Source organism: Equus asinus, chromosome 4, assembly GCF_041296235.1.
Source record: "Equus asinus isolate D_3611 breed Donkey chromosome 4, EquAss-T2T_v2, whole genome shotgun sequence".
In the NCBI taxonomy this organism is placed as follows: domain Eukaryota; kingdom Metazoa; phylum Chordata; class Mammalia; order Perissodactyla; family Equidae; genus Equus; species Equus asinus.
The window spans coordinates 50139970-50154277 of record NC_091793.1 but is presented as its reverse complement, the minus strand read 5'-3'; the positions used below and the strand labels follow the sequence as shown (position 1 = coordinate 50154277).

General features: G+C 37.9%; 1 protein-coding gene across 6 annotated transcripts in view; it reads right to left on the bottom strand.

Moving 5' to 3' along the window:
* Positions 1 to 14308, bottom strand: part of LIN7A (lin-7 homolog A, crumbs cell polarity complex component) — a 131502-nt gene that overhangs the window by 37348 nt on the left and 79846 nt on the right. For all 6 annotated transcript variants that reach the window (XM_070507242.1, XM_044747306.2, XM_044747308.2 and 3 more), the window contains 2 exons: positions 13257 to 13328; positions 10742 to 10951 (listed from right to left, as the gene is read on the bottom strand). In XM_070507242.1, coding sequence (XP_070363343.1) covers positions 10742 to 10951; positions 13257 to 13328 — 282 coding nt within the window. The remainder of the gene's footprint in view (positions 1 to 10741; positions 10952 to 13256; positions 13329 to 14308) is intronic.

The following is a 14308-nucleotide window of genomic DNA, read 5'->3' as shown; positions in this document are numbered from 1 at the left end:
ATATTTCTCCTCCCTCTCTGCTTCCTATAGCCCACACCTAGGGGGGCAAAAACATGACTCAAAAATAGCTAAAAACCTTTCTGCCTGGTAGAAGGCAGAAAGAGATAGCTGCATTTGCTTTTTCCCGTCGTCCAAAAACTAGATGGGACTGGGGCTGGGGGAAGGAGGACGTGGCGGCCGAGGGGCTTCGTCGACGTGTAGGCAGAAGGAAAAGGAGAAAAGTATCCAGAATGGAGGAGGAAGGAATGTGCATTGTCAGAACCAGCAGTAGAGTGGAAAATCCTCAGCACATGCTGTCCTGAGAGTAGAAAACCAACGTGCCCATGGCCTGTGGACAACTGGTCCCATTCCACCGTCCTGGAGACTTGCAAGCCCTCTGCATTTATAATATTAACATTGTAGAAGGCTGGAAAATGGCCCTCAAAGACATCAGGTCTTATTCCCTGGAACCCAGAAATGTTGCCTTATATGGAAAAAGGGTCTTTGCCAACGTGATTAAGTTAAGGGTCTTGAGATGAGGAGATTATCCTGCATTATCTAAATTCCCTAAATGCAACCAGAAGTTTCCTTATAAGAGGGAAGTAGTGGAAGATCTGACACAGAAGAGAAGGAGGTAATGTTACCATGGAGACAGAGGTTTGAGTGAGGTGGCCACAAGCAAGGCATGCTGGCAGCCACCAGAAACCATAAGAAGCAAGAAAGGCATTCTCCCCTAGAGCCTCTGGAGGGTGCATAGCCCTGCTCACACCTAGGTTTTGGTCATTCAAACTTGTTTCAGACTTCTGGCCTCCTGAACTGTGAGAGAATACACTTCTATTGTTTGTCTATCTACCAAGTGTGTGGTCATTTGTTACAGAAGCCATAGGAAACTCATACACACATGGAGTGAAAACCTCATTATTCTGACCAATGTGGGATTGAACTGAGCCTTTGGGGGAACTTCCTTTAGGCTGGGATAAGTGGTGGTTATATCACCAGGTATATATACATTTATATGTATCTAACTATTATTATCATCATTTTCTTACTCTTGACCAGGCAGAAAGTTCCATGAGGGTTATAACCTTTTCTGTTTTGTTCACCATCTATACCCAGGGCTTAGATCAGCAGCTGTCAAACAATAATTGCTCTACAAATAACTGTTGATGAATGAAAAACAGTACTAAAATAATAATAGCATAAAATGGGAAAAATACCACAACAAATAGAAAAAATAACTATGAAAAAGACTGCGCCAGCAACTAAATTGAATAGTTGAATATCCATTACCAGAATCTAAATAGAGATTTAGGTCCATCTGACCCCATGCATAGGAATGCTTTCTAGCATTTAGAAACTTGTACTTTAACACTGACCAAATGTAGGTGTGTTCTGGCATTGATCCATTTTCAGTCAGTTTTCTCAGCGCAATCTCAGCGTATGCTCAAAGCTCAAGCAGGTCTTTTAATGTGTGAGAGCTAATATACCTGGCACCCACTCCTGCAGGCTGAAGTCGCAGGGTGGGAATGAAGCAGTTTTGGCTTGTGAGCTATTGGGATAACACAATTTTCCCCTGTTCCACTTTTTAAACGAAAAGATCTCTTAATGATGCGCCAACTCAGAATGAAGGGGACTAGAATGCCACCTGTTCAGTGTCACAAAATATGCTGGATTGTGCTTGCCTTGTCTACGCCATTCTGAAGGTGACTGGGATAAAACAACACGATCGTATTTCTCTTGGCTTCTTCGCAATAATGAGTGGAGTGTCACATGATGTTATTCAGAGAACAAAAATTTTCAGCACTTAACTGAAATTGCAGCTTGCACTTTTATTTAATTATAACCCAAACAGTCTCCCATTCAGCTGCCAAGAAAGGTAAAGAAAGGTAAAGAACTCCTAGGCAGAGAGAGGATGTGAGGAGAATGACTCTACTCGAGGTCTCTGAGCCCAGAACTGAGCTGGAGATCCTGACACCAGGCCTCTAGGGGAAATGAAGACTGAGGTTCTGACTTCCCTCTCTCTTTTTTTTTTTATTCCCATAAGGAAGATTGTCCCCGAGCTAACATTTGTGCCAATCTTCCTCTATGTTTTTACATATGGGACACCACCATAGCATGGCTTGATGAGCAGTGCTGTGTCCACACTTGGAATCTGAACCAGTGAACCCTGCGCTGCCAAAGCGGAGTGTGCAAACTTAACCCCTATGCCACCAGGCCAGCCCCTGCCTTCGCTCTCTTATGTCTACATCAGCTCCCCTCTAACAGCCAGGTGGACCTCGAGAGTGAGTGTGGCCACATTCTGCTCAGGCCACACTCTGTCCTCTGTAGTGTCTGCACCCAGCATAAAGTGGAGTGATGGGTTAGGCAGGCAGGGAACCAAATGCATTCAGAGCAAAGTTGTCACACCCCTCAGTATTCCGAGCAATTTGAATTCGAGTAAACTCATCCTTTTTCAAAACATTATTCTCTTTAGGTGTCAAAGCACTTTATGAGAAACTGATAGACAGTGCCCCCACCAAATGCACTTATGCAAACCCATGAAGGTTGAGGCAGCTTGATCTTTTCTACAGCATACATGAAAATCCTAATTTTTTCATGGCTCAGATACTTATCTACCCTTAAACTATGATGAGTAAGGCCAGACTGCCTGAGTTACAACTTCCAGGTCTGTCAGCTACTGAGCTGTATGACCTTGGGCAAGTCACTTGATCGCTCTCTTCCTCAGTTTCCTCATTTGTAAAATGAGAGTGCTATAACAGTGTCCACCAGGATAGAGCATTATGAGGAAACAAGCAGTTCCTTAGGTAAAGTGCTCATCATGACGCCTAGAGTTCAACAAATATACGCGGAGCTTCAGCTGCGTACACTTGCTGTTCTAAGACTGAAGATAAGGCCATCAACAAAAATTACTGCTGTCAACAGGGCACACATTTAATGTGGAGCTTAAATTTTCATAGAAATCTTATCATGTATTTCATAGTAATTTAAAAAATCTTATTTGTGTTTTCTCTTTGTTCAGATAACAGATAAACAAGATTTTAATACAGATTTTTCCTCTGGGATGTTGTAGCTCTGTAGAGCTCAAATCTAAAGAGTTCTAATTTTTGTTTCATCCTCATTCCACGTCTGACAGCCTTTCTGCATAAATAATTTGGGCTGTGAGTACTCACCCTTAATCTGGCATAGGTATTTATGAAGCAGGAAGAACGTCAGATTCCAGGATAATGAATTATTCTTTTCCATCCCTAAACTTTTACTCAGTTATCTGTGATGCTTAAAAATCAATTAGCACTGTGCATACACAGTATGGACAGCTTTATTTAAGATTAACCACAGAGCTGGGGGAATTTAACTGCAATTTTCCCACCAACCCTGCTCGAAAACGATGGTTGGATTTCAGAAGCTAGTGAGGCCTCTTTTCACTGTGACATATTTTTAAAGTTCTCCTAAAGTTTATTTTATCTTTCTGTCCTCTGCCTTCCTGTTCCCCACCTGCCCTCTCTCCTTTCAGCACCAGTAGGATATTATATTTCTGGTTAATTCTTTTGGACTTTCCTTTTTGGAAAAAATTTATTAGGGAATAATTATCGATTCACAAGAAGAAGAAAAGAAATGGACAGGGAGGTCTCATGACCCTATATTCAGCTTCCTCCTATATGAATATCTTGTAAAACTATTGTATTATATTAAAACAAGAAAAAATTGGCACAATCCACAGAGCTTACTCAGATTTCACTGGGATTGACCTGTTAAATAACCAATTATTACAGTTGGTAAGCATCAGTTATGATCACAACAAAGGTTGAAGTTCACCTCATGTATGTATATTTGGGTGTGGCTTTGTGTGTGCAGCTGTGTGTATGTGTGTGTGTGCATGAGAGGGAGAGAGAGAGAACAAACTCTGGCCCTCCCCATTTCGTGAGATTTTTTTAAGGAAAAAATAGGAGAATCTCATGTAAATACTGTTCACAAAATGTAAAGTACTAAATAAATAAAAAGTACTGTAGCAGATTTCTAATCTTTTCGTTCAGGAAGAAGGTCTCATTAGTAGTGTACACAGAGACGTGGAGTAGGTCAGTGGGACCTACTTACGTGTAAAAGGAGGGATGTGTGTGCATGTGTGTGTGCATGGGGATATATAGTAGTCTCAGCAAAATCCCATCCAAAGACACAGAATCGTGGAGTTAGAAGAGACCTTGGGGCCAACTATTCCAGCCCTCTACACAATACACATATGGGCATACCCTGTTTTATTGCACTTCGAAGATAGTGCGTCTTTTACAAATTGAAGGTTTGTAGCAACCTTTTGTCGAGCAAGTCTGTGTGTCATTTTTCCAATAGCACTTGTTCACTTCATGTCTCTGTGTCGTATTTTGCTAATTCTCGCAATATTTCAGAATTTTTCATTACTATATTTGTTATAGGGATCTATGATCAGTGATCTTTGATTTTACTAATGTAATTGGGGTGCCACGAACTGCACCCATATAAAACGGCCAACTTAATAAACGCCATATGTATTCTGACTGCTTGATCAATTGGCCAATCCCCTGTCTCTCTCCCTCTCCTTCGGCCTCCCTATTCCCTGAGACACAATAATATTAAAATTAGGCCAATTAATAACCCTACAATGGCTCTCAAGTGTTCGATCGAAAGGAAGAGTCGCACATCTCTCACTTTAAATCAAAAGCTAGAAATGATTAAGCTTAGAGAGGAAGCCATGTTGAAAGCTGAGATAGGCTGAAAGTGAGGACTCTTGTGCCAAACAGTTAGCCAAGACAGATGTAAAGGAAAATTTCTTGAGAGAAATGAAAAGTGCTACTTCCGTGAACACACAAATGATAAGAAATGAAACAGCCTTATTACTGATATGGAGAAAGATGAAACAACTTTATATTGGAAGAAGATGCCATCCTGGACTTTCATAGCTGGAGAGGAAAAGTCCAACACCAGGCTTCAAATGACAGGCTGATTCTCTTGTTAGGGCTAATGCAGTCTGTGACTTTCAGTTGAAGCCAATGCTCATTTACCATTCTGAAAACCCTAGGGCCCTTAAGAATTATGCTAAATCTACTCTGCCTGTGCTCTATAAATGGAACAACAAAGCCTGGTTGACAGCACATTTGTTTGCTACATAGTTTACTTTATATTTTAAGCCCACTGTTGGAGACCCACTGCTCAGAAAAGATTTCCTTCAAAACATTACTGCTCATCAACAAGGCACCTTTTCACCCAAGAGCTCTGATGGAGATGTACAGTGAGATGAATGTTGTTTTCATGCCTGCTAACACAGCATCTATTCTGCAGCCCATGATTCAAGGAGTAATTTAGACTTTCAAGTCTTATTACTTAAGAAATACATTTTGTAAGGTTATAGCTGTCATAGATAGCGATTCCTCTGATGGATCCGGGTAAAGTAAATTGAAAACCTTCTGGAAAAGATTCACCATTCTAGATGCCATTAAGAACATCTGTGATTCATGGAAAGAGGTCAAAATGTCATCATTAACAGGATTTTGGAAGAAGTTGATTCCACCCCTTATGGATAATTTTAAGGAGTTCAAGATTTCAGTGGAAGAAATAACTGCAAATATGATGGAAGTAGCAAGAAAACTAGAGCCCTGAGCTAACATCTGCTGCCAAACCTCATCTTTTTGAGGAGGAAGACTGGCCTCAGGCTAACATCCATGCCCATCTCTCTCCACTTTATATGTGGGACGCCTACTACAGCATGGCTTGCCAAGTGATGTCCACACCTGAGATCCGAACTGGTGAACCCCGGGCCACCTAAGCAGAACGTGCGAACTTAACTGCTGTGCCACCAGGCCAGCCCCAAAGAAAGTGGTTTCTCGAGGTGGAATCTACTCTTAGTGAAGACGCTATAAAGATTGTTGAAATGACAACAAGGGATTAGAATATTATATAAACTTAGTTGATAAAGCAGTGGCGGGATTTGAGAAGACTGACTCCAATTTTGAAAGAAGTTCTCCTGTGGGTAAAATGCTATCAAACAGCATCATATACTACAGAGAAATCGTTTATGAAATGAAGAATCAACTGATTCAGCAAACTTCATTGTTGTCTTATTTTAAGAAATTGCCACAGCCACTCCAACCTTCAGCAACCACCACTCTGATCAGACAGCAGCCAGCAACATGGAGGCAAGACACCCCACCAGCAAAAAGATTACGACTTGCTGAAGGCTCAGATGATGGTTAGCATTTGTTAACAATGAAATATTTTTTAATTCAGGTATGTACATTTTTTCAGACATTATGCTATTGCACACTTAGACTACAGTATAGTGTAAACATAACTTTTATATAGACTTGGAAACCAAAAAATTTGTGTGACTTGCTTTATTGTGATATTCGCTTTACTGTGGTGCTCTGGAACCAAAGCCACAACATCGCTGAGGTATGCTTATACCTGACATACTCTTGTCAGGTGGTCTTCTGATCTCTGATAAAAAACTTCAAATGATGGGCCTATACTGTCTTATCATTCAGTCTTTCCCTATTTATAGAGCTCTAAGTGTTTAAAAGCTCTTTAGTATAATAAGCTGAAGTGTACCTTCCCAGTGACTTGTACCCACTGGTCTTTGTTCTGCCATTTGGCACCTCACACAATGGAGGACAACTGAAGACGCCATCATCTCCCTAAATGTTCTCTTCTCTGTCCTATACAACTCAAGTACTTCCTTAACATGTTCGTTGTATACAAGACTGCTCATCTCTGGATGAGCTTATTCTTCACAAGGATGGAGCCAAGATGGAAGCACAACGGGGTATGAGCTAAACAGCACATTCAAGGGCTGGACCAATCTCCTTCTCCTTCTAAGTCCGTACGTGACATTTGTTTTAACGGGCCCTATAATCACAGTAACATATTTTTGTCCCCAGCTGGCCTCATATTCCTCTTGAAATCAACTGAAATATGCAGGCTTTTTTTTTCAAGTTTTGATGTTGAGCCGTTCCTCCCTGATTTTGCACACAGGTAGCTAGTTTTCTCGACATAGGAGCAGGACTCAAGTAGATTATTATTAGATTAGGCCTATTGTACCATTCTATTGAGAATTTTTATATCAGGACTCTATCACAAAATGTGTTTACTGTCCCTGCTGGCTCCACATTGACTGCAACCTTTATAAACATCCTTTAGTCCTTTCTCAAAATTGCTGATGATACACTAGTCATAAAAAGGTGTAAAGGAGATCATTAGAAACCTATAAATTCTAACTGTAACATTTTGACCTCCTGTTAATGTCAAATTTTAATTGAACATTCAGCTGTAAGTTTTTACTGAGGGTTGACATAAGAAGTAGCCACACACAAAAGGCCTCTGTATTTTCTATAAAATTGTATTAAGTGATTCAATGTCTCCTTTGTAAAAGTCCCATGGGAAATTTCTCTTGGAGCTCATGGATAGAAAAAAAAAAATTCTCTCCCAATGATAGCTGGGCTGGTAGGAGTTTCCTTCTGTTTTCACTTCTAAGATGCTGAAAGAAAAAATCACTTGCTCAATTGCTGTGTCTTGTCTTTACTTCTATTTATTGATTTCCCCTATTCCACTCACTTTATTGCCTAACATGCCATGCTAACAGTTCTGTATTAACATCTATTATTTTTTTACCAGATATGATGACATATACTTTCTAAAAGCAGGCAGGGTAAAACAAACAAACACATAATTGAGACGTCTTGTCAGATGTCTTTTCAAAGGTGTTTAAAGGTCCATGGCATAATGTTTTACTCTTTAAGTAGGACACTAGGAAATTTTCCACAGGGTACTTGTGCTGAAGTAGTTAAGGTTTGCTTCAGCCACCAAATCACTTCCTTCCAAAATTTGTTCTTAGTTTAGAGTGGTATGTCCTGAAAATCTTCCACATGAATTTCCCCACAAGTGCACACTTTGTTTTTAAGTGTAAATTTGACCATTCACTAATCTTGTCTCTTTTTTGGCCCTTCCATTTCACAATAATGCTTTTCATTAAATACTGCTATGTGCCTGGAATTATTTATACTGAAAAGACTTCTGGATTTGGTGTTAGCCCAGGTTCTTACTTTGAATTAAGTACTTTGTGTGACTGTGGGAAACCCACTGGGTCATAAAGTTTCTCATTTACAGAAGGAAAACTACCTTCTGATGAACATCTGATGAACATCATGCACTGTAAAAATATATATAACAGACTTTTAAATACTTTAAAACATGCAGTTTGTAATACATAGTTTGATAATACAGATATGCAGTATTTCAAACTCCAACTTTAGGAGCTTAGACCAGTCCACGGGGGTCGGCAAGCATCATGGCAGGAAGGCAACACTCTAGAGCCTGGCCACCATAAAAGCATTTGTTATACCTATTTCAACACATGAATAATGCTTTGTTTATTAGCAAAAAAAAAAAAAGTGTCAGAAATGGATTTTCAGCGGCAAAATGAGCAACTCATTATCCAACATGATAAAAGGAACTTAATTTGTAAAACTAAAGGTTTTAAATATATGTGGAATATTAAAGTCTTTTGGAGACATTCTCCACCTTTGTGTGAACAGGGTACGAAAATCCTAAGGAGGTCCACAGCCTGTACCATAGGATTACTGGCCTAAATTTGATCACTAAAGTGTTCTATTTCCAACTGTCAGGATAACAGTATTTCTGGTTGTCTGATGCTGACTATAAGGGTAAGAAAATTCTGGCTCAGAAATGTGGTTTCATCTGCCTCAAGTGAACCTTTTTTCCAAGGTAATGATTAGAATATCTGAATTGACAGAGAGCTAGGATTTCATCAAATTTATGGAAGAGGTTGTGAGTCTATTAACACCTTGATGCTAACAAATGTTTGCTAAAATATGCCTCTATGTGTAGCAGAATTTGCTTTAAGACTTACTTTTAACATAACCAGCGTTAGCAATATCACAGGGGGGTTGCTACCCACCTCCAAACTTCTTCAGTAACTACACTTACCTATCGAAGATGCGTGTGACCAGATTACGATAGGACAGTTCTCAACAAGACATTCTGCCTCATTTTATTCTTCCTCAGAGCCTTTCAAATGAGTTCCTACTCCACTTATTCAGATTAGGAAATTCAGGTTTAGGGGATATTAATCCACTATCATATGGATATTGAGTGGCGGAGCCTGATGTGTCTGATTCCATTATTCCAATACCTGCAGCCTCCTAGATAAAGTCACATGGTCATTGCAAGGAAGGGATGAGTGATTATGAAATGCCTACAGCTGTGTGCCCTGCAAATGTTTGGGTTAAACAAAGGCCCTTTAGCCCCCTTAACAGAGAGTTAAAAGTCAATCACCTATTAAATTGGATTTCATATGTATTAATTGTTGCTTTATATAATTATAATTACTATTAACATATTTTTGGTTCTCTTTTTGTACTTTTCAGGTTTTAAAATCTACACTTTCTTTCAATCTACCTAATATATTCAGAGAAATCATAAATTCATACTCTGAGGCACAGATTACTTTTCGACATAATTGCATGACCTAGCTCTAGAGCCCTCTACTAGAAAGTTCGACTCTGAAATGATCACTTGAAACATGCTTTGGAAACGTCATCTTTATCTAAAGGTCAATAACAAGGTCATCTCACAGCATTGTTACACAGAAAAAAGTAAATGTAATGAGAATTTTAGAATTAGAATGCTGAAGTGATATAAAATATTCACGGATTGATGATTTTGATGTACAGCAGAGTTGAATGAATAGATTTGGGCTCTACAAAACCACTAGTCAGGAGAAAAATAAAAAAAGAAATAAACAAAATGCAAGATATAATTACAGAAGAATTTACTCAACAATTACCAATAAAATAATACATTCCAAATGCATTTTATTTTGAATAATGTGTTCTAAGCAGAAATCAATATTGCCACGATAACCCAAAAAGAGTTTATTTATTAAAATATTTGATTTTTAGGGAAAAGATCTTAGGTTAATAGAAAGGTAAGCATTGATACTTCTTATTCATACTTCTGAAATTTATGCCTTTAGGTTATTTATTTTTAATATAAGTAGAAGTTGTGGGGAGAAAATTATTCATTTCACAAGAAGCTATTTCTTTGGCAACTCATTATTACATGTGGAGGTTAATAGCATCTAAAGAATAGGAGGTGAAAAAAATGTATGTTCACAGTTTTACTTCAAAATGTTACATATTTTAATTTACTTTAACTTCATGTGGAAACTAAACTATATATGATGGATAGATAACATAATCAAACTTTTTTGGGGGAGAGGCTAATATATTTTTATCATGCTATAGCTGTACACCAGGGATAAAGAACTACTGTGCATTTGCCTTTTCCATGGATATCATTATCATATTATTAAAATTATCCTTCCTCTTTAATTAAAATGAAAAAATATAGGGTGAGGAGTTTATCTTTATTTTTTAAAGTTGTGTATTTTCTTATAGTAACTGAATAAAAAGTGCCTTGAAATTATGATGTTCTTCTAAACTTTAATTCAATCAGAGTATTGTTTGGAGGAAGTTCTACTAGTTGGGATAATTTCTTGAGACGATTTTCCAACTAGTTCATACTTATTACACGTGAACAAGATGAAATGAGACATAAAAACTACTAAAGTACTGCTTTCCTAGGTTTAATATCCATCAATGCTTAGGAAGCTGTTTGGACATAAAATTGTGATTTATTCTAGTATTTCAACCTTGACCTCAGTAGCAGCAAGGAAAAACTGTGTGTAGGGAGAAAACCTCTGGTAATTTTATGAACATACCACTCCGTTCACTGACAGCAGCTGGTCTCCTCTTTTGAGGCCTCCGTGTCTTTCGGCTACCCCTCCAGGAATGATGCGAGAGATATAAATAGGGGAATTTTGCTCCTTTCCTCCCATCACGTTAAAACCAAGGCCTTCATCAGTCTTTGGCAGTTCGACTACCCGAGGGTGGGAGTGGCCTTCACTAGCTGCAAAAGCTGCAACTGTCGCCTGAAAGAAAAGATGGTCATTTGGTAATAAAACAAGGGAAATAAGGCTAACCATGTGCTTCGCAGTGGGGAGATCAGGCAGCTCCTCCTGTTTTTGTAGCATTCTCCTGTGAAAGAAAGAACGCACAAGCGAGGGGGCTTTCTTCATTTGGATGGCATCTATGGTTCCTTTCTTTGGTAAAGCCCAGCCCAACTATTTCCAGCTTTCTAGACCGGCATTCACTGTTCATATTATTCATTATGGTAAGAATTTCCCTTCGTCATAAGGATCTTTCCCAATTACCCCAGTAGATGCAATTCCTCCTATTCTTGGACTCCAAATAGGTTTGGTCCATCTAATACCTACACATGGTACATATACTATAATTAGTATGCATCTATGTTGACTATGAGCACCTGAAGGGCAGAGATCATGGCTTACACTTCTTTTTATGACAGTCTAACCCAGTGCTTGCATATAAATGTTCATAAGTATTTATTCAATACACTGAGGAGCACTCACACGTATACACATGGTGCAGACACCTATAATTTTACTATTGCCAGACCACTGGCTTAGAAAATTTAGTCTTTTTTGTTTTTGAATGGAGGATGTCCAAAAGAAAAGAAAAGCCACAGTAAAATAATAGAGTGAAACAGATTATTATTATTTTACATCAATATTCCATATTATTATGAAAGTTCCTCTCATCTGGCACAAGTTCTTTTCCCTACATTTTACATTAATATTTCAGCTGCTATAGCAATGCAGGAAAAATGAGCAGTCTATATAACACTATATAACACCTAGATGTACAAAATATCATTTAATATAGACATAATTTTATTTTAAAATTCATATATTAATTTTTAAAAATAAGTTAAAGGAAACAACTTACCATTAGTTCCCACCCCTCATGGAAATAAAACAACAGCTTTAAGTAGTTTCTATCAAGAAAAGATTCTTTGCCTGCTTCTTATTTTCCATCTCCATTAATCTGCCTTAACCACAGTTGATTAGATGCCTACTATAAAATGATTTACTCAACACTGTGAAAAGATTGATTCCCAATGACTGCACATTCTTTTCCACACACAGCATTATCACATCAATTTAGCATTATGCTACTGTCTGCATTTAGTGAAAGATAGTGAATGATATGGAAATAATGGCTTGTTTTTAGCTACATGCATTTTGCTCATGCAAACCTTGTCATGCATAGATTTTAATGGCTGACATGGATGCAATGCAGACAGCCCAGAAACAACCAGAAAATATTGTGCTATTGCAACATTATGCTGCTATCCTGCTGTTCTACATGAATAAGAAATGAGAATGGTAATACGCTACACAATTCACTTTCCCCTTAATTAAACCATGTAGGGATCATTTTTCTGTGTGAGTTCCACTTCAGTACAAGCAAAGCATGATGTAATGATATCAATACTCTCTTTTTGCCTGGGCTAAAAAAATAACTTACAAATCTACAGTGTTCAGTTACAGAACGAAAACTAAAAAATCAGGAGAGAAACCAAACAAGAGGTGATGTAACACAAAAGAATTAAATGGAAGATTGTGATTATTTTCACCAGTTCTTACTTCTTATACATTATTAGAAGGAGAAAATCTTTTCAAAAGAAAGTATCTCTATTATAAGATTTCTGTATTTGTAAATAATTGCATCAGTGATTTTAGATTAAAACTATTATTTCCTAATGGTTTATTTTCCAGATAATTTCATGATCCTATTGCTGTAACATTTCCATTAGTCGGGTCTCTGCAATCTCTGGCTTTGAGTTTTTAAAGAGCAAATGTCATCACTACCACAACAGGCGACAGGCCTTCCCTTTAGGTCAATGTCACATTCTTTCAGCAAGCTGCCACTGCTTAGCTGAATACTTGGAAGAACACCACGTCGGTGGTGTCAGGGGAGTTGTCTTCATGTCTGACTTCACTCAAATCTTTAGACTTGTGCAAATGAGTCTTCACGCACTGAATAGGGAACGGGTTCTTTTGGATAAGAGGAACGGGTCAGAAAACCAAGTAGTGCTTCATACAGTGAACCAGTAGATTTGCTTGTGCCAAATGGACATTTAGTGAGTTTAATGAAATCATTCTCCTTTCTTAAGCTACAGAAGCAGCAGAAACGTTCAATTTTCCATTAGGATTTTTACCTGGGAAGTAGTACTGGTTCTAGACTCTGGGCTGCCACTGATGTCTAAATTCTCTTACAGTGTACACACGAGAATACCTGAAACACACACACGCACAGTCAATTACTAGGTCACTGGGGTTAAGTATATTTTTAAAGTTACTCAAGCCTTACCTTTGCTGTGGCCCTGGCACGGAATTCGGGACAGCCGTTAACAGTTATCGTTTCATGCATATATTGATACACCTAAAATGTTCACAGAAAAAAAAGAATGTGTAAGAAGATGAAGAATATCAATCCTTTCATTGCAGATAGGACAATGCATTTTCATTTTAAGACAGAAGTTCCCTATTACAAAGTAAAATAGTTCTGAATCAATTATCCTGATAGTTTGAACCAAAAATCCCTCCTGTTTTGGGGTGGGGAATGGGGCAGAGAAAGCAATCACTTTTATTAAGAAGTTTTTAATTTGGCTATCCGTATTTATCAAATATAAAAGCTATTTTATATTTGGTTTATAAAAACTACTTTATTGGTAAATATTTTTACCATTATATATAGCTCTAACTCTCAAACATGTGATAAAAAGGATGTAGATAGTTACTTCCTGAATCTAGGTAACACTTTAGAAAGAACTTTCTAAATTAATATTCCACAAAGCTTGGATAACAATATCTTTTCCTCGCATGTTGGAAGGTATTTTACTCCTCATGACACACATTGGTAATTCATAAGTATAGAGATAAACAATATTCAGGGGCAAAGAAAAGTAAAGTAAGATATTCTTAGAAATAGTAACACCGGCAACATATCAACCACGGTTCATGTTAAGATTTAGATGAAATAGTAAGAATGGGGGTAAAATCTGGACCCAGAATGATGTTGTAGAAAGCATACAGGATTTGCTGAGTAACGGACCTAAGTTTGAGCTTTACAATACAATTGAAGAACTGTGAGGTCTTGATTAAACCGCTTTACCACTTAGATCTCTTTTTGCCCATCTGAAAAATGGGTAAAGAATATTTATTTAGTATAGTAGTTGTTTTTATTTGAAATAATCCTTTCAAGTCACTCAGCCCCTAACAGGTACTCCTTAGACAGCAGATACTCTTATTAATTATGATTTTAGACACAATTATAGAAATTGTTGAAACGTAATAGTAAAAATCTTTTCCTTCTAAACCGCCAGCGATGGGATTATGAAATCAGTGGTAAAACAAATTGCT